This window comes from Oncorhynchus mykiss, chromosome 15 (assembly GCF_013265735.2).
Source record: "Oncorhynchus mykiss isolate Arlee chromosome 15, USDA_OmykA_1.1, whole genome shotgun sequence".
In the NCBI taxonomy this organism is placed as follows: domain Eukaryota; kingdom Metazoa; phylum Chordata; class Actinopteri; order Salmoniformes; family Salmonidae; genus Oncorhynchus; species Oncorhynchus mykiss.
In genome coordinates this window covers 33,903,067-33,924,184 of record NC_048579.1, presented here as the reverse complement: position 1 = coordinate 33,924,184, position 21,118 = coordinate 33,903,067, and the positions used below count along the sequence as shown (strand labels likewise).

The following is a 21,118-nucleotide window of genomic DNA, read 5'->3' as shown; positions in this document are numbered from 1 at the left end:
AGGTGATATGGACACTAAGGCACTTGAAACTCTCAACCCGCTCCACTACAGCCCTGATGATGTTAATTTAATGGGGGCCTGTTCAGCCCTCCTTTTCCTGTAGTCCACAATCATCTCCTTTGTCTTGCTCACATTGAGGGAGAGGTTGTTGTCCTGGTAAACACTACAAGGTCTCTGATCTCCTCCCTATGGACTTTCTGATCGTTGTCTGTGATCACTGTTGTGTCGTCAGCAAACTTAACTTAAAGATCTGCCCCTCTTTTTCAATTTTCGCCTGAAATTACATACTCAAATCTAACTGCCTGTAGCTGAGGACCTGAAGCAAGGATATGCATATTCTTGGTACCATTTGAAAGGAAACGCTATGAAGTTTTTGGGAATGTGGAAGGAATGTAGGAGAATATAACACAATAGATCTGGTAAAAGATATTACAAAGAAAAACCAACTGTTCTTTTGTATTTTTTTTACCATCATCTTTGAAATGCAGGAGGAGGCCAAAATGAATTATTCCAGCCTAGGTGAAATATACATTTTGGAGACTAGATGGCATCAATGTATGTGCAAAGTTTTAGACTGATCCAATGAACCATTGCATTTCGGTTCTAAATTTTGTATCGAGACTGCCCAAATATGCCTAATTTGTTTTTTTTTAAATAACTTTTTATGTTCCAAATTGTGCACTCACCTCAAACAATAGCATTATATTATTTCAATGTAATAGCTACTGTAGATTGGACAGTGCAGTTAGATTAACAAGAATGTAAGCTTTTTGCCAATATCAGATACCCTGTATGTCTATGTCCTGGGAAATGTTCTTGTTACTTACAACCTCATGCTAATCGCATTAGCCTACATTAGCTCAACCGTCCCGTGCAAGGGACACCGATCCCGATGACGTTTAATGATAGTGTTAGAGTCATGCTTGGCCATGCAATCGTGGGTTAACAGGGAGTACAGGAGGGGAAAAATCACGCATCCCTGAGGGACCCCGGTGTTGAAGATCAGCGTGTCAGATGTGTTATTGCCTACTCTTACCACCTGGGGGCTGCCCGTCAGGAGGATGTTGTTGCTAGTTTGTAAGCTTCTCCCTTTTCAAGAATAACTTTCAACAAGATGCTACATTTCAAATGATCATTATCTGGTGAGCAGAACTTTGTTTTTATTGCAGTGCACTTGCTGTTGTGAGCCATCTCTTTAAAAATAATTTGTGTGTGAAACATTGTTGCATATAAAGTAGAAATGACAGCATTTTAGCAACATGTGATCTTATTTTTATTCATTTAACCTTTATTTAACTAGGCAAGTCAGTTAAAACCTGTTAACGGTACAGGTTCCCCAAGGGGTACCACACCCCCACCCCCCCCCCCCCCCCGCTCAACTGAAACAGTGGCGCACAGAATGCAAAAATATTCGTAGAAATATTTAACCTCCACACATTAACAAGTCCAATAGCTCCAATAGCTCAAATGAAAGATAAACACCTTGTTCATCTACCCAGCGTGTCAGATTTCTAAAATGTTTTACGGCGAAAACATAGCACATATTTATGTCAAACCACCACAAAGACACAGACGATATACAGCCATTTTGTCGAACAAAAGATGCAATCACAAACGCAGGATTAAAAGAAAAATAATTCACTAACCTTTTGAAAATCTTTATCAGATGACAGTAATAGGACATGTTACACAGTACATTTATGTTTTTTTCAATAATATGCCATTTATATCCATAAATCTCCGTTTACATTGACGCCATGTTCAGAAAATGCTCAAAAATATCCGGAGAAATTATAGATAGCTCCGCCAGATAACATAAATAAACATCATAAACTTTGACTAAATATACTGTACATGTTCTACATATAGTTAGAAAGATACACTGCTTCTTAATGCAACCGCTGTGCCACATTTATTTTTAACGTTACATAATTAGTTCACTATGTAATAATCTGAGACGGCGCTCAGACGTAAGCAATAGCTCTCCGCTATGTTGGAGTCAACAGAAATACAAAATTACAACATAAATATTCCTTTACCTTTGATGGTCTTCGATCAGAATGTAGTGGAAGGAGTCATACTTACCTAATATATTGTTTGGTTTCAGTTTGTGTGTCCTTACAGTAGCATATGCTACGAGTTCCAGCTGAAATGCATCCAAAAGGACTTCTGGTCCCGAACAGTTGCACATCAAAACTTCAAAATTACATATTATATGTCGAATAAACTGGTCAAACTCAGTGCAGAATCAAGCCTTAGGATGTTATAAACGTACAAAACAATTCTCAATTCAACCGGACAATCACACTCCTTCTCAGGCATTCTGGAACAAAGGAAGGTCTGTTCCAAAAGCGCGCTCTAACGCCCATGTATTTTCTCGCGACACCCACTCTTCCGCCTCCCAAAGGGTCAAAGCTCGCGGGATTTGCACAATTAAACGCTCTACTGAATGAGGACATCTAGTGGAAGACATAGAAAGTGTCTTCAGATCCATAGCTGGTTGGGAAGGGTGGGGGCGATGACGTCAAAGTTGCCCCAACTTTCAGTATTCCAAAACTAGTTTGGGAGATTGCCTGCCCGGTGAGTTCTGCTATACTTACAGGCATAATTCAAACGGTTTTAGAAGTTTTAGAGTGTTTTCTATCCAATAATAATTATTATATGCATATATTAGCAATTTTGGACAGATTTTTTTTCAGTTTACTATGGGTACGCAATTCATCCAAAGGAGGCAGTATTCTGCCTAGCCTTAACAGGGTATTAATTAAGAACAAAATCTTATTTACAATGACGGCCTACCAAAAGTCACAAGGCCTCCTGCGGGGACTGGGGCCTGGTATTAAAAATAATAAATAAATATAATTTAAATATAGGACAAAACACACATCACAACAAGAGAGACAACACAACACTACATAAAGAGAGACCTAAGACAACAACATAGCAAGGCAGCAACACACAACACAGCATGGTAGCAACACAACATAACAACATGGTAGCAACACATCAGGTTAGCAGCATAAAACATGGTACAAATATTATTGGGCACAGATAGCAGCACAAAGGGCAAGAAGGTAGAGACAACAATACATCATGCAAAGCAGCCACAACTGTCAGTAAGAGTGTCCATGATTGAGTCTTTGAATGAAGAGATTGAGATAAAATTGTCCAGTTTGAGTGTTTGTTGCAGCTTGTTCCAATCGCTAGCTGCAGTGAAATGAAAAGAGGAGCACCCAGGGATGTGTGCTTTGGGGACCTTTATCAGAATGCGACTGGCAGAATGGGTGTTGTATGTGGAGGATGAGGGCTGCAGCAGATATCTCAGATAGGGGGGAGTGAGGACTAAGAGGGTTTTAAAAATAAGCATCAATCATTGGGTCTTGAGACGGTTATACAGAGATGACCAGTTTACAGAGGAGTATAGAGTGCAGTGATGTGTCCTATAAGGAGCATTGGTGGCAAATCTGATGCCCGAATGGTAAGGAACATCTAGCCGCTCGAGAGCACCCTTACCTGCTGATCTATTAATTATGTCTCCCCAATCTGAATCAGGGTTGTTTTTTTGGCAGCTGGGGTGAAGGAGGAAAAATTCAGAGTCGAGTTATCAGCTGCAGCTGTAAACGTACGTGGCCTAGGAAAGGAAAGACAATCTCCTAATAAGAATGACAGGGTACAACGTATCCACCCTACAACACTACGACCAGAAATATTCTTGAAATGACAACCCAGTCTTCCATCTTCAACTCATCTTTCGAAGAGCAACTCAATGTAAGTATTTATCTTGCATTTACCTTTTTCAAAGGGGCGGATATTCGAATGCATAAGATTCTGTATTTACAGTAGCATAGCTTCTCAAGGTCTGATAGAATTCCCTTTGTCAATCTGTCTTCCCACTCTTTCATTCAAACCCAACCCACTTTCTTTGTGTAACCAGCCGTCATGTGTGTTTTCGTCTGTTAGGGATTTTTTCTTTAGTGACATGATTAATAATCGATGTATGATCCATCCTGTCTATACGTAATTCTGTGTGATTATTTTGGTATTTAGTACTGTTGAAGTCGGATGTTTACATACACCTTAGCCAAATCATTTTAACACAGTTTTTTTTATAAATCCTGACATTTAATCCTAGAAAAAATCCCTGTTCTTGGTCAGTTGGGATCCCCACTTTATTTTAAGAATGTGAAATGTCAGAATAATAATACAGATAATTATGTATTTCAGCTTTTATTTCTATTATCACATTCCCAGTGGGTCAGCAGTTTACAAACACCCAATTAGTATTTGGTAGCCTTGCCTTTAAATTGTTTAACTTGGGTTGAATGTTTCCGGTAGACTTCCACAAGCTTCCCACAATAAGTTGAGTGAATTTTAGCCAATTCCTCCTGATACAGCTGGTGTAACTGAGTCAGGTTTGTATGCCTCCTTGCTCGCACACGCTTTTTCAGTTCTGCCCACAAATTATCTATGGGATTTAGGTCAGGGCTTTGTGATGGCCACTCCAATACCTTGACTTTGTTGTCCTTAAGCCATTTTGCCACAACTTTGGAAGTATGCTTGGGGGTCATTGTCAATTTGGAAGACCCATTTGTGACCAATCTTTAACTTCCTGACTGATGTCTTGAGATGTTGCTTCAATATATCAACATAATTTTCATTCGTCATGATGCCATTTATTTTGCGAGGTGCACCAGTCCCTCCTGCAGCAAAGCACCCCCACAACATGATGCTGTCACCCCCATGCTTCACGGTTGGGATGGTATTCTTCGGCTTGCAAGCCTCCCCTTTTTCCTCCAAACATAACGATGGTCATTATGGCCAAACAGTTCTATTTAAGTTTAATCAGACCAGAGGACATTTCTCTAAAATGTACAATCTTTGGCTTTTTTATGGGGGTTTTGGGGCAGTGGCTTCTTCCTTGCTGAGTGGCCTTTTAGGTTATGTGGATATAGGACTTGTTTTACTGTGGATATAGATACTTTTGTACCTGTTTCCTCCAGAATCTTCACAAGGTCCTTTGCTGTTGTTCTGGGATTGATTTGCACTTTTCGCACCAATCCCAAGTACGTTCATCTCTAGGAGACAGAACATGTCTCTTTCCTGAGCGGTATGACGGCTGCGTGGTCTATGCTGATTTCTTTTGATTTTCCAATGATGTCAAGCAAAGAGGCACTGAGTTCAAATCAAAGCAAATGTATTTGTCACATACACATGGTTAGCAGATGTTAATGCTAGTGTAGCAAAATGCTTGTGCTTCTAGTTCCGACAATGCAGTAATAACCAACGAGTAATCTAACCTAACAATTCCAAAACTACTACCTTATACACACAAGTGTAAAGGGATAAAGAATATGTACATGAAGATATATGAATGAGTGATGGTACAGAACGGCATAGGCAAGATGCAGTAGATGGTATCGAGTACAGTATATACATATGAGATGAGTAATGTAGGGTATGTAAAAAAAAAAGTGCCATAGTTTAAAGTGGCTAGTGATACATGTATTACATAAAGATGCAGTAGATGATATAGAGTACAGTATATACATATACATATGAGGTGAGTAATGTAGGGTATGTAAACATTATTTTAAGTAGCATTGTTTAAAGTGGCTAGTGATATATTTTACATCAATTTCCATAAATTCCCATTATTAAAGAGGCTGGAGTTGAGTCAGTGTGTTGGCAGCAGCCACTCAATGTTAGTGGTGGCTGTTTAACAGTCTGATGGCCTTGAGATAGAAGCTGTTTTTCAGTCTCTCGGTCCCTGCTTTGATGCACCTGTACTGACCTTGCCTTCTGGATGATAACGGGGTGAACAGGCAGTGGCTCGGGTGGTTGTTGTCCTTGATGATCTTTATGGCCTTCCTGTGACATCGGGTGGTGTAGGTGTCCTGGAGGGCAGGTAGTTTGCCCCCGGTGATGCTTTGTGCAGACCTCACTACACTCTGGAGAGCCTTACGGTTGTGGGTGGAGCAGTTAACGTACCAGGCCGTGATCAAGCCCGACAGGATGTTCTCGATTGTGCATCTGTAGAAGTTTGTGAGTGCTTTTGGTGACAAGCCAAATTTCTTCAGCCTCCTGAGGTTGAAGAGGTGCTGTTGCGCTGTTGCCTTTTTCACCACACTGTCTATGTGGATGGACCATTTCAGTTTGTCTGTGATGTGTATGCCCAGGAACTTAAAACGTTCCACCTTCTCCTCTTCTTCACGGCGCTGTCTGTGTGGGTGGACCAATTCAGTTTGTCCGTGATGTGTACGCCGAGGAACTTAAAACTTACTACCTTCTCCACTACTGTCCCATCGATGTGGATAGGGGGGTGCTCCCTCTGCTGTTTCCTGAAGTCCACAATCATCTCCTTTGTTTTGTTGACGTTGAGTGTGAGGTTATTTTCCTGACACCACACTCCGAGGGCCCTCACCTCCTTCCTGTAGGCCGTCTCATCGTTGTTGGTAATCAAGCCTATCACTGTAGTGTCGTCCGCAAACTTGATGATTGAGTTGGAGGCGTGCGTGGCCACGCAGTCATGGGTGAACAGGGAGTACAGGAGAGGGCTCAGAATGCACCCTTGTGGGGCCCCAGTGTTGAGGATCAGCGGGGTGGAGATGGTGTTACCTACCCTCACCACCTAGGGGCAGCCCGTCAGGAAGTCCAGTACCCAGTTGCACAGGGCGGGGTCGCGACTCAGGGTCTCGAGCTTGATGACGAGTTTGGAGGGTACTATGGTGTTAAATGCTGAGATGTAGTCAATGAACAGCATTCTCACATAGGTATTCCTCTTGTCCAGATGGGTTAGGGCAGTGTGCAGTGTGGTTGAGATTGCATCGTCTGTGGACCTATTTGGGCGGTAAGCAAATTGGATTGGGTCTAGGGTGTCAGGTAGGGTAGAGGTGATGTGGTCGTTGACTAGTCTCTCAAAGCACTTCATGATGACGGAAGTGAGTGCTACAGGGCGGTAGTCGTTTAGCTCAGTTACCTTAGCTCTCTTGGGAACAGGGACAATGGTGGCCCTCTTGAAGCATGTGGGAACAGCAGACTGGGATAAGGATTGATTGAATATGTCCATAAACACACCAGCCAGCTGGTCTGCGCATGCTCTGAGGACGCGGCTGGGGATGCCGTCTGGGCCTGCAGCCTTGCGAGGGTTAACACGTTTAAATGTTTTACTCACTTCGGCTGCAGTGAAGGAGAGTCTGCAGGTTTTGGTTGCGGGCCGTGTCAGTGGCACTGTATTGTCCTCAAAGCGGGCAAAAAAGTTATCTAGTCTGCCTTGGAACAAGACATCCTGGTCCTTTACGCGGCTGGTTTTCTTTTTGTATTCCGTGATTGACTGTAGACCCTGCCACATACCTCTTGTGTCTGAGCCAATGAATTGTGACTCTACTTTGTCTCTATACTGACGTTTAGTTTGTTTGATTTCCGTGCGGAGGGAATAGCTACACTGTTTGTATTTGGTCATGTTTCCGGTCACCTTACACTGGTTAAAAGCAGAGGTTCGCGCTTTCAGTTTCATGCCAATGCTGCCATCAATCCACGGTTTCTGGTTTGGTAATGTTTTAATCGTTGCTATGGGAATGACATCATCAATGCACTTTCTAATGAACTCGCTCACCGAATGAGAGTATTCGTCAATGTTGTTGTTGGAACAATGCGGAACATATCCCAGTCCACGTTATTGAAGCAGTCTTGAAGCGTGGAATCAGATTGGTCGGACCAGCTTTGAACAGACCTGAGCGCGGGAGCGCGGGAATTAGAATAGCAATGATCCAAGGTTTTACCAGCCCTGGTTGCGCAATCGATATGCTGATACAATTTAGGGAGTCTTGTTTTCAGATTAGCCTTGTTAAAATCCCCAGCTACAATGAATGCAGCCTGAGGATATGTGGTTTTGTCACGATCGTCGTAGATAGGAGAACAAGACGCAGCTTGATATGAATACATCTTCTATATTTAATGAAGAAAGAACACTAAATCAAACTTACAAAACAACAAACGAACGTGACACTATATTTAAACAGTGCAGACACAGGCAACTAGACATAGACATAGATAATAACCCACGAAATACCCAAAGAAGATGTCTGCCTAATTATGGTTCCCAATCAGAGACAACGATAAACACCTGCCTCTAATTGAGAACCAATCTAGGCAACCATAGATATATAAAAACACCTAGATGGTAAACAACCCCATAAACCTACACAACCCCTAGACAGTGCAAAAACACATGCATCACCCATGTCACACCCTGACCTAACCAAAACAATAAAGAAAACAAAGAATACTCAGGTCAGGGCCTGACAGATTTCCAGTTTGCAACGAGTCAAATAAAGTTTATTCAGGGCCATCGATGTGTCTGCTTGGGGGGGAATATACAGTATACGTCTGTGATTATAATCGAAGAGAATTCCCTAGGTAGATAATGCGGTCGACATTTGATTGTGAGGAATTCTAAATCAGGTGAACAGAAGGACTTGAGTTTGTTGTTGTGATCACACCACGTGTCGTTAATCATAAGGCATACCACCCCCCCCCCCCCCCCGCCCCTCTTCTTACCAGAAAGAGGTTTGTTTCTGCGTGAAGAAACCAGCTGGCTGCCCCGATTCCGTCAGGGTCTCTCGAGTGAGCCATGTTTCCGTGAAGCATTGAACGTTACAGTCTCAGATGTCCCTCTGGAATGCTACCCTTGCTCGGATTTCATCAACCTTGTTGTCAAGAGACTGGACATTGGCGAGTAGTATGCTAGGGAGTGGTGCACGATGTGCCCGTCTCCGGAGCCTGACCAGAAGACCGCTTCGTTTGCCTCTTTTACGACGTCGTTGTTTTGGGTCGCAGGCTGGGATCCATTCCGGTGTCCTGGGTGGAGGGCAGAACACGGGATCTGCTTAGGGAAAGTCATATTCCTGGTCGTACTGATGGTGAGTTGACGTTGCTCTTATATTCAGTAGTTCTTCCCGACTTTATGTAATGAAACCTAAGATTACCTGGGGTACCAATGTAAGAAATAACACGTAAAAAAAAACTAGTTTCCTATGAACGCGAAGCGAGGCGGCCATCTCAGTCGGCGCCGGAAGAGTTTGAATGTAGGCCTTGAAATACATTCACAGGGACACTTCCATTGACTCAAATTATGTCATTTAGCCTATCAGAAGCTTCTAAAGTCATGACATAATTTTCTGGAATGTTCCAAGCAGCTTAACTTGTTATGGCTGCAATCCCGATATCGGTATAAGTGTCATCAAGTAACTCCTCGTGGCTACTGCATAATTGTGGCTCCTTGGGAGGAGATGACGTTATGGAGCTGGTCCAAGTCTGCTGAGTCCATCATGGCCAGTTCGTACTATCAGGAATCAAGGTAAGACCCAAGAGCAAACTGTGTGAAGTAACACTGTTGTAACAACAGGGGCAGGCAAACGACAGGTCAAGGCAGGCAGGGGTCGGTTAGGGACAGGCAGCATGGTCACGCGGGTGTGTACAGTGTCAGGACAGGCAAGGGTCAAAAACCAGGAGGACGAGAAAACGAGAGACTGGGGAAAAACAGGAGCTGAGACAAAATGCTGGTAGGCTTGAACAAACAAGACGAACTAGCCCAAATAGAAAGAAAACACAGGTATAACTACCCAGTGGATAAATGGGGAAGATGGGCAACAACAAGAGGGGGTGGAGACAAGCACAAGTGAAACGGATCAATGTGTGACACTGTCACCATCTGATCCTGCCAAGATGAGGCATGACAAAGAATTTCCTTGGTGTACATTTACACGTTATATTATCCAAGAATGGAATCAATGGTTCAATATTGAAATTACCATTATTCCCAGATCCCAGACTGTAGCCTACCCATCAACTCAAGATGGAACTTTGTATCAATTCACTGATTGTTACAATATACTGCAAAAATCACCTGAGCTCAGTAGACTGGTCTTCCATGGCTGTCTGACCCTTCTGAGACACCTGTCACCATCTGATCCTGTTAAGATATGGTGAGCATAGTATTTTGTACTGACTGGGCAACATGACAGTGTAGCCTATAGAGCTGTTTATGGCATGTCAGTTTGAAAAGTAGGGAATTAGCTAGGGAAACTGACAGATCAGTAACGTTACATTGCTATACTGACTAATAAAAACTCACATTGCGCTGTCAAAAGAACATCAGAATATCGGTCTCCAATCGTTTGTCCGTTGGTTTCATCAATTAATTTAGGTCTAGTGTGATTGAGGCAAAAGTCATAGCTAAAGTTAATGAGCTACCTAGCTAACATTAGCCAACTTTTGGCTTGCTCTAATGCAACATAAACGGACGAAAACTAGCCAAGTTCATTTAATAACGTTAAAACGGGACAAAAAAGGCAACAAAACATTTCCATACACCCAACAGCTGTTATATCCAAGATGGCATAGCAGTCAAACGTATTTGTCCTTCGTCTTGTCGTGTCCCATGTATATATATTTTTATATATTTTTCTTCTCATATCTTTTTATATTTTTCTAAACTCTTATTTGAAAATACTCTGTTGCAACCCGCCTCACCCAATGTGGTGTGGACCTGCTTTTTCTCTAACGTATTTTTCTTTGCCTCTTACTGGAATCTCTCCAACATAAACTAGTCAGCTAACGGTCATCAGCTAACCTTGGCTCGGAAAGCTCTCGCCAGTTTGTACAACGCGATTCAACCAGAGCATACCGGTCCTATTTTTTCTTTCCATATCCCCGGATTCCTATCGCAAGCTCTGAACCTTCTCACCTTCCGACCTTCGCAGCTAACGTCCCCTGAATGCTAGCTGTCTAGAGCACAACGGACTGTTGGCTTACGAGGCCCATCGAAAACATTTTGAAGCCACTAGCTAGCAGTCAGCTATCCTTTGCTAGCGGTCATCAGCTACCTTTATCCCGGACAACTCTCGCCAGTCTGTACAGTGTGACTCAAACCAGAGCTAGTTAGACTTATTCTTCTCGATATCTCGGGATTCCTACCGCAAGCTCAGAACCTATTTTTTTTATATTTAAAAAAAAACATATTTATTATGATATTTTTTAAAAATGTGTTTTCCACCTGGAATTATAGCAGCTAACGACCCCTGAACGCACAGCCACTAATCTACGGCCTGCTAGCTATCTTAAGCACATTGGACTGCTGACTTAAGAGGCCCTTCGGACATATTTCTTCGGCCACTATACATATTTTGCCAATTGGCCTGGTTTACCAGACGGAGGGAGCCCTGCTGATTCCGTCGCGTCATCCCTCTAATGCATTTCTGTTAGCCTGCTAGCCCCGTGCCGCTAGCTGCTTGAAGCCACAAACTGGACTTGTATGATCACCCAGCTGCGCATGTCTTTCCCTAACGTCACCATGCCGTGTCGATTGCTGTTCTGGTTTGTAACTATTGTTTTATTTTACTGTAGAGCCTCTAGCACTGCTCAACACGCCTAGGCTAACAATTTAGTTCCACCCCCCACACACCAGTGACATCACCTGGTTTAAATGCTATTTCTAGAGACAATATCTCTTTCATTATCACTATATGCACAGGTTTACCCCCACTGTATTCACATCCTACTATACATTTGTCTGTACATTATGCCTTGAATATATTCTACTGTGCCCAGAAATCTGCTCCTTTTACTCTCTGTTCTGAACGTACTAGGCGTCCAGTTCTGTTAGCCTTTAGCCGTACCCTTATCCTACTCCTCCTCTGTTCCTCCGGTGATGCAGAGGTTAGTCCAGGCCCTGCAGTGTCTACCTCCACTCCCATCCCCCAGGCTCTCTCATTTGTTGACTTCTGCAACCGTAAAAGCCTTGGCTTCATGCATGTTAACATTAGAAGCCTCCTCCCTAAGTTTGTTTTATTCACTGCCCTAGCACACTCCACAAATCCGGATGTCCTAGCCGTGTCTGAATCCTGGCTTATGAAGACCACCAAAACCCTTGAAATTTCCATTCCTAACTATTACATTTTCCGACAAGATAGAACTGCCAAAGGGGTGGTGTTGAAATTTACTGCAAAGATAACCTGCAGAGTTCTGTCTTACTATCCAGGTCTGTACCCCCAAAATTTGAGCTTCTACTTCTAAAAATGAACCTTTCCAGAAACACCTTTTCTCACCGTTGCTGATTTCTATAGACCACACTCTGCCCCCAGCTGTGCCCTCGACACCATGTGATTTGATTGCCCCCCATCTATCTTCTGAGTTCGTGCTGCTAGGTGACCTAAATTGGGATATAGGGGGCACTATTTTAATTTTTGGAAAAATAACGTTCCCAAAGTAAAAGGGCGATTTCTCAGGACCAGATGCTAGAATATGCATATAATGGATAGCTTAGGATAGAAAACGCTAAAGTTTCCAAAACTGTAAAAATATTGTCTGTGAGTATAACAGAACTGATATTGCAGGCAAAAGCCTGAGAAAAATCCAATCAGGACGTGACACTTATTTTGAAACCTCTGCGTTCCTATGCATCCCTATTGACCATTGAAAAGGATATCAACCAGATTCATTTTTCTATGGCTTCCCTAATGTGTCTACAGTAACTAGACATAGTTTCAGGCTTTTATTTTGAAAAATGAGCGTGAACGACAACATTGCGTCAGTGGTCAGGTGGTGGATCTCAGAGTGATTTGTGCGTAATAGACAAAGGCGGCCATTGTTCCTCTCCATCCTAGTGAAAGGCCAATTGTCCCGGTTGATATATTATCGAATAGATATTTGAAAAACACCTTGAGGATTGATTATAAGAAACGTTGTTTCTGTTTCTGTCGATATTATGGATTGTGACTGCAATTTCCGGTGGATTTCTCAACAAAACGTGTACAAGAAAATTAGGTATTTTGGCTATAAAAATTATCTTTATGGAACAAAATGAACATTTGCTGTCTAGCTGGGAGTCTTGTGAAAACATCCGAAGCTCATCAAATGTAAACGATTTAATTTGATTGCTTTTCTGATTTTCGTGACCAAGCTTCCTGCTGCTAGCTGGACATAATGCTATGCTAGGCAATCGATAAACTTACACAAATGCATAATTTCAAAATCTGAGATGACAGGGTGATTAACCTGTCTACGATACTGGTTCCCAATTGGGGATCAACCCTCCCACGTTCAGCTGAAACGGTGGCGCATGGAACGCAAAAATATTCTTACAAATATTTAACCTCCACACATTAACAAGTCCAATAGCTCAAATGAAAGATAAACACCTTGTTCATCTAGCCAGATTTCTAAAATGTTTTACGCCGAAAACATAGCACATATATATGTAAAACCACCACCAGACACAGCACATTTCAATAGCCAAAACATGCAATCAACAAACGCAGGATTAAAAAATAAATCGCTCACTAACCTTTTGAAAATCTTCATCAGATGACAGTAATATGACATGTTACACAGTAAATATATATTTTTTTCAATAATATGCCATTTATATCCATAAATGTCCATTTACAGTGAGTTCACGTTCAGAAATTACTCAAAAATGCCCGCAGGAAATCTATGTAGCGCGGCAAGATAACGTAAATAGACATCATAAACTTTGACTAAATATACATGTTCTACATATAGTTAGAAAGATACACTGCTTCTTTATGCAACCGCTGTGTTAGATTTATTTTTAACGTTACAGAAATCGCACACTATTCCATATGCTGAGACAGCGCTCAGTTCCAAGCTACATTTCCACGTAATGTTGGAGTCAACAGAAACACAGATTTAAGAATAAATATTCCCTTACCTTCGATGGTCTTCGTTCAGAATGTTCTGGAAGGCTTCATACTTACCCAATACATCGTTTGGTTTCAAGTCTTGCGTCTTTGTATTAGCTACTGCTAATAACATCAGCTAAAATGCACCCAAAACGTCCTCTGGTCCGGAAAAGTTGCGCATCAAAACTTCAAAATTACATATTATATGTCGACTAAACAGGTCAAACTAAGTGCAGAAGCAAGCTTTATGATGTTTTAGACACGCAAAACAAACTTCAATTCAATCGGCCATCGTCTGCCCTTCTCTTGAGTGCTGGAACAAAGGAATGGCTGGGACCAATTCGCGCCCATACGCACAGCCTATTCTCTCGTGGCACGCACTAATTTCACTCCCATAGGGTCAATTCTCGCGGGATTTGAACAATTCAAAGCTCTAATGAAAGAGGACATCTAGCGGAAGAGATAGAAAGTGTCCCCAGAATCATAACTGGTTGGGAAGGGTGGGGGCCATGACGTCAAAGTTGCTCCAACTTTCATGGCCACAAAAACTAGTTTGGAAGAATGCCTGCCCTGTGAGTTCTGCTATACTTACAGGCATAATTCCAACGGTTTTAGAATCTTTAGAGTGTTTTCTATCCAATAATAATTTTTATTTGCATATATTAGCAATTTTTGACAGATTTTTTTTCCAGTTTACTAGGGGTACCCAATCTCTCCAAAGGGGGCGTATGTCTGCCATATCCTTAACAGGTTTTTAACAAATGGCTAAACTGTGATTTCATGAATATTAATATTTTCTAGTAAGATTTTTTGTCCGTTGCGTTATGCTAATTAGTGTAGTTGATGACAATTCTCCCGGATCCAGGAGGGGTAGTTCTAAGAAGTTAACACCACGGCCATCCTACAATCTAAGCTTGATGCCCTCAATCTCACACAACATATCAATGAACCTACCAGATATAACCCCAAATCCGTAAACACCATGTTTTCCACCTGGCTACCCCTACCCCGGTCAACTGCCCGGCACCCTCCACAGCAACCCGCCCAAGCCCCCACCATTTCTCCTTCACCCATATCCAGATAGCTGATGTTCTGAAAGAGCTGCAAAATCTCGACCCCTACAAATCAGCCGTGCTAGACAATCTGGACCCTTTCTTTCTTAAATTATCTGCCGAAATTGTTGCAACCCCTATTACTAGCCTGTTCAACCTCTCTTTTGAATCATCTGAGATTTCCAAAGATTGGATAGCTGCCGCGGTCATCCCCCTCTTCAAAGGGGGAGACACTCTAGACCCAAACTGCTACAGACCTATATCTATCCTACCCTGCATCTCTAAGGTCTTCGAAAGCCAAGTTTTCAAACAGATTCCTGACCATTTTGAATCACATTGTACCATCTCCGCTATGCAATCTGGTTTCAGAGCTGGTCATGGGTGCACCTCAGGAACGCTCAAGGTCCTTAACAATATCATAACCGCTATCGATTAGAGACATTATTGTGCAGCTGTATTCAGCGACCTGGCAAAGGCTTTAGACTCTGTCAATAACCACATTCTTATTGGCAGACTCAACAGCCTTGGTTTCTCAAATGATTGCCTCGCCTTGTTCACCAACTACTTCACTGATAGAGCTCAGTGCGTCAAATCGGAGGGCCTGTTGTCCGGACCTCTGGTAGTCTCTATGGGGGTTCCACAGGGTTCAATTCTCGGGCTGACTCTTTTCTCTGTATACATCAATGATTTTGCTCTTGCTGCTGGTGATTGTCTGATCCACCTCTGTGCAGACGATACCATTCTGTATACGTCTGGCCCTTCTTTGGATACTGGGATAACTAACCTCCAGACGAGCTTCAATGTCATACAACACTCCTTCCGTGGCATCTTAACTGCTCTTAAATGCAAGTAAAACTAAATGCATGCTCTTCAACCGATCGCTACCAGCACCTGCCCGCCCATCCAGCAGCACTACTCTGGACAGTTCTGACTTAGAATATGTGGACAACTACAAATACCTAGGTGTCTGGTTAGACTGTAAACTCTCCTTCCAGACTCACAGTAAGCATCTCAAATCCAAAATTAAATCTAGAATCGGCCTCCTATTTCGCAACAAAGCATCCTTCACTCATGCTGCCAAACATACCGTCATAAAACGGACTATCCTACCGATCCTTCACTTTGGCGATGTCATTTACAAAATATCCTCCAACACTCTACTCAGCAAATTGGATGCAGTCTATCACAGTGCTATCTGTTTTGTCACCAAAGCCCCATATACTACCCACCACTGCAACCTGTATGCTCTCGTTGGCTGGCCCTCACTTCATATTCGTCCCCAAACCCACTGGCTCCAGATTATATATAGGTCTTTGCTAGGTAAAGCCCCGCCTTTTCTCAGCTCACTGGTCACCATAGCGGCACCCACCTGTAGTACATGCTCCAGCAGGTATATTTCACTGGTCACCCCCAAAGCCAATTCCTCCTTTGGTCGCCTTTCCTTCTAGTTCTCTGCAGCCAATGACTGTAACGAATTGCAAAAATCACTGAAGCTGGAGACTCATATCTCCCTCACTAACATTAACCCTCCTGTTGTCTCGGCGGGTCAGAGTGACCCCGGGCAGGGTTACGAGTTGATCCCCCGTGTCTGTGTGGGTCAGAGTGACCCCGGGCAGGGTTACGAGTTGATCACCCGTGTCTGTGTGGGTCAGAGAGACCCTGGCAGCCTTAGCAAGGTGTATGTTGTAACCCTCCTACCCCTGTCTGGTCCGGGTCATAGTGACCCAACACTACCACCTGGTGGATACTAGTCAAACAGCAAGGTGTATGTTGTAACCCTCCCCCCCCCCCCCCTGTGTGGGCGGGATCATAGTGACGTCAGAGTGACCCCGGGCAAAGTTACGAGTTGATTCCCCGTGTCTGTGTGGGTCAGTGTGACCCCGGGCAGGGTTACGAGTTGATCACCCGTGTCTGTGTGGGTCAGAGAGACCCTGGCAGCCTTAGCAAGGTGTATGTTGTAACCCTCCTACCCCTGTCTGGTCCGGGTCATAGTGACCCAACACTACCACCTGGTGGATACTAGTCAAACAGCAAGGTGTATGTTGTAACCCCCCCCCCCCCCCCCCCTGTGTGGGCGGGATCATAGTGACGTCAGAGTGACCCCGGGCAAAGTTACGAGTTGATTCCCCGTGTCTGTGTGGGTCAGTGTGACCCTGGCAGCCTTATCAAGGTGTATGTCGTAACCCTCCTACCACTGTCTGGCCTGGGTCATAGACCCAACACTACCATCTGGTGGACACTAGTCAAAGGTCCTGCCCAGAATTGACACCCGCCACATTCCGGGCAAGGGCCCTGTGTGCGAAGTGACAGGCCCGCCCCGTACTGCCCTTGGGCCCCGTGTGAGTTTGGGTATTGATTCTAAAAACGCCCCCCTGCTACACTGCCTTCCTTTGGTTGTGGAAATTGTGCCTTTTGGGTATGGTTGTTGTTACAATACCCTACCCCTGTCTGGGCCGGGTCATAGTGACCCCGGCCAGCGTTACGAGTTGATTCCCCCCCCCTGTCTGTGTGGGTCAGAGTGACCCCGGCAGCCTTAGCAAGGTGTATGTCGTAAGCCTCCTACCCCTGTCTGGGCCGGGTCATAGTGACCCCGGCCAGCGTTACGAGTTGATTCCCCCCCTGTCTGTGTGGGTCAGAGTGACCCCGGCAGCGTTAGCAAGGTTTATGTTGTAACCCTCCTACCACTGTCTGGTCTGGGTCAGAGTGACCCTGGCCCTGTGTTACGAGTTGTTCCCCTGTGTCTGGGCCGGGTCAGAGTGACCCTGGCACCACTTGTCCACAAGAACTCAGTGCAAGACCTCGTTGCAATCACACGGGGAGGCCTGCCAAGCGTACCGGACGGGCCGAAGGGTCCGAAGGAGCAGACAGGGCCGACCGCTCGCGTGCCTCGTCCGTTCGCGTGCCTCGTCCTATTCACGTGGCCACTGTAAGGCCGCCGTAGAGAGGCTACTAATATTGTCAGGAAGAAGAAGAAGAAGAAGGAAGAAGAAGGAAGAAGAAGAAGACGAGGACAACGACGAGGAGGAATACGACCCCGCCGAGCGTGAGCCCTCCGCCTACGACTGTAAGCCGGCCGTACAGAGGCTACTAATATTGTCAGGAAGAAGAAGGAGAAGAAGAAGAAGGAGAAGAAGAAGGAAGAAGAAGAAGAAGAAGCAGAAGAAGATGAGGACTATGATGAGGACGATGATGAGGAGGAATACGACCCCGCCGAGCGCGAGCCCTCCGCCTACGACGCCTCGCAGTCCTTGTTTGAGCGCGGCTCAGGTCCTGGAACAGATATCCTCCAGTGTCGACCAAGAAGACGAGGAAGACTACATGGAATCCGAAGAGGAGGACGTTTCGGAAGATGAAGACGGTGAGGAATACAACCCCGAGCGTGATGCGGACGACGACGACGACGACGACTCGGCCTCACGGTCGTGCTCCTCTTCGGAGGAAGAGCGAGAGGGAGAGCGAGAGGGAGACACGGCCGCTGCCCGAGAGCGAGACACAGCCAGAGAGCCAGAGCGAGACAGAGAGGACGCGGCGGCAGCCGCCCGAGCCCAAAGGGAGACGTTGCTGTCAAAGAACGGCAAAATCAAATGGTCCTCCGTGGCCTATCGCGGCCCGGACCGGCCCCGCGCCATCCGCCGCCCCGGCTCCGTCGTGACGCCGGGCCCCACGGCCTACGCCGCGTCACGAGCGCTCGACATCGAGTCCGCCTTCCGGCTGTTTGTCACACCGGCGATAGAAAGGATCATTGTGGACATGACAAATCTGCAGGGGGTGAGAAAATACGGCGACGGCTGGCGACCCATGGACTCCACCGACCTGCGCGCCTACGTAGGGCTGCTGATCCTAGCCGGCGTCTACAGGTCCCGAGGCGAGGCCGCGGCCAGCCTGTGGGACGCCGAGAGCGGCAGGACCGTGTTCCGCGCCACCATGCCGCTCAAGGTGTTTCACAAGTACTCGAGGCTGCTGCGATTCGACGACCGCCAGTCGAGACCCGCCAGACTCGCCACCGACAGACTGGCGGCCATAAGAGAGGTATGGGACCTGTGGGAGGAGCGGCTGCCGGCCCTCTACAACCCGGGGCCCGACCTGACGGTGGACGAACAACTGGTCCCGTTCAGAGGTACCGTCTATGTATCTGTGTATGTGTGTGTAGCATAGAGAGGTAGCACTAGTAGCGTGGGCAGTAGTAGCAATGGGCAGTAGTAGCAATCCGCAGTAGTAGCAATGGGCAGTAGTGGCGGCGGCGGCGGCGGCGGCGGCGGCGGCGGCGGCTCCGTGCTTCTACACCTACATCGCTTGCTGTTTGGGGTTTTAGGCTGGGTTTCTGTACAGCACTTTTGAGATATCAGCTGATGTACGAAGGGCTATATAAATAAATTTGATTTGATTTGATTTGTGTAACATAAACGCAGTGTCCCCGCTTTAACGATGACGCTGCTAATCTCCTCTCCCCTCCCTTCTCACCACCGAAAGGACGCTGTCCTTTCCGACAGTACATTCCCAGCAAGCCGGCCAAATACGGCATCAAGTCGTGGGTGGCCTGCGACGCCAAGTCCAGCTACGCTTGGAAGATGCAAGTCTACACCGGCAAGGCGGCCGGCGGAGGCCCCGAGAAGAACCAGGGCGCCCGCGTCGTCCTCGATCTGACCGAGGGACTGCCGGGCGGTCACAACGTCACGTGTGACAATTTCTTCACCTCCTACGAACTGGGCCAGCGGCTCCTCGAGAGGAACCTCACCATGGTGGGCACGGTGAGAAAGAACAAGGCCGAGCTCCCGCCCGCGCTGCTCCAGTCAAAGGGCAGACAGGTCCTGTCCTCCAGGTTCGCCTTCACGCCCACCGCCACTCTAGTGTCCTACCTGGCAAAGAGAAATAAGAACGTGCTACTTCTGAGCACGCTGCACGCGGAGCCCGACGTTAGCGATCGCCGCGACCGGAAGCCGGCCCTCATCCTAGACTACAACTGCAACAAGGGCGGCGTGGACAACCTAGACAAGGTGGTCGGGACCTACAGCTGCAGACGGATGACCGCCCGCTGGCCCCTGGTCATCTTCCACAACATCCTCGACGTGTCCTCCTACAACGCCTTTGTCATATGGCGAGAGATCAAGCCCGACTGGATGCCTGGGAAGCGGAACAAGAGGAGGGTGTTCCTGGAGCAGCTCGGAAAGGCACTCGTGAAGCCCTTGATACAAAGAAGGCAGCGGCTCCCCCGCACCCAAGCCGTGTCCGCACTTGTCAAAGTCCTACAGAGTGCCACCGCCGAGGCTCGTCCGCCAGCCCGGGAGCAAGCCGCTGGCCCGGCCGCCGCCGCCCCAGCCGCCCCGCCGGTGGCGAGTAAGAGGAAGAGGTGTCAGCTCTGCCCACCCAAGAAGGACGCCAAGACCTACACCGCGTGCTGCAGGTGTAACAAATACATCTGCAAAGGCTGTTCACACGCATACTGTCAAACTTGTGCCCACTGGGCCTTTAGCCAAGACGGGACAGGGTGACCCGGGGGGACACTGTGTGCTAGGCATAATAGGAGGACAACGGGAGGGTTAAGCACCAGCTGTCAGAGCATCTCACATATCACTCCACCTGTACATAGCCCAGCTGTAAATAGCCCCTCCAACTACTGTTATATATTTTTTTGCTCCTTTGCACCCCAGTAGCTCTACTTGCACATTCATCTTCTGCACATATATCACTACTGGAGTGATGTTAATTGTGTTTAATTGCTAAATTGTAATTATTTTGCCACTATGGCCTATTTATTGACTTACAGTACCTCCCTTATCTTACTTCATTTGCACACACTGTATATATCATTTTTTTCTATTGTGTTATTGACTGTATATTTTGTTTGTTCCATGTGTAACTCTGTGTTGTTATTTGTGTCACACTGCATTGCTTTTTCTTGGCCAGGTCGCAGTTGTAAATGAGAACTTGTTCTCAACTAGCCTACCTGGTTAAATAAAGGTGAAATAAAAAAATCACAAATTTAAAAAGAGGCTTGCTTGCTTTTACAACTCAGAGATTAGTTGCAAGACATAGAGACAGCAGCTGCAGACAGCAGCACTGTGCCTCTCAGAAGCTTTGTCTTCACACAGCTTTCCGTACGCTCTGGTGTCTGCATGGTCCTAAATCCAGCCTTAAATCCAAACCGCTCTGAGGCACTTGTATGGCCCTAAAGCACACCAATGCTGCTTTTTTCACTGAAAGTTGCGCCCCTGCCACTTGCATTCTTTCATCATATTGTGTGTGTGTGTACCAGTTGCCTATGGCTGCTCTCAGCCCCCCTCTCCAAATCAAACTCAAACTGCTTCTAGCTACAGCGAGTACATCTGTTCACATTCTCCACGAGAATGTGTTCCTCACCAATTAGGG

At 45.8% G+C, this 21,118-nt stretch overlaps 1 protein-coding gene across 1 annotated transcript; it reads left to right on the top strand.

Annotated features, from left to right (window-relative positions):
• Positions 1–17,917: 17,917 nt before the first annotated feature.
• LOC110516899 (piggyBac transposable element-derived protein 4-like) lies at positions 17,918–20,241 on the top strand. Its single transcript, XM_036945533.1, has 2 exons — positions 17,918–18,869; positions 19,223–20,241. Exons 1-2 carry the CDS (start codon positions 17,918–17,920, stop codon positions 20,239–20,241), a joined length of 1,971 nt encoding a protein of 656 aa, XP_036801428.1.
• The last annotated feature ends 877 nt before the right edge of the window (positions 20,242–21,118 follow it).

Coding starts and splice junctions, on each gene's coding strand:
- LOC110516899 (XM_036945533.1), top strand. CDS start 17,918: ATGAGGACTATGATGAGGACGATGATGAGGAGGAATACGACCCCGCCG. Junction 18,870..19,222: donor ACAACTGGTCCCGTTCAGAG/GTACCGTCTATG, acceptor CACCACCGAAAG/GACGCTGTCCTTTCCGACAG.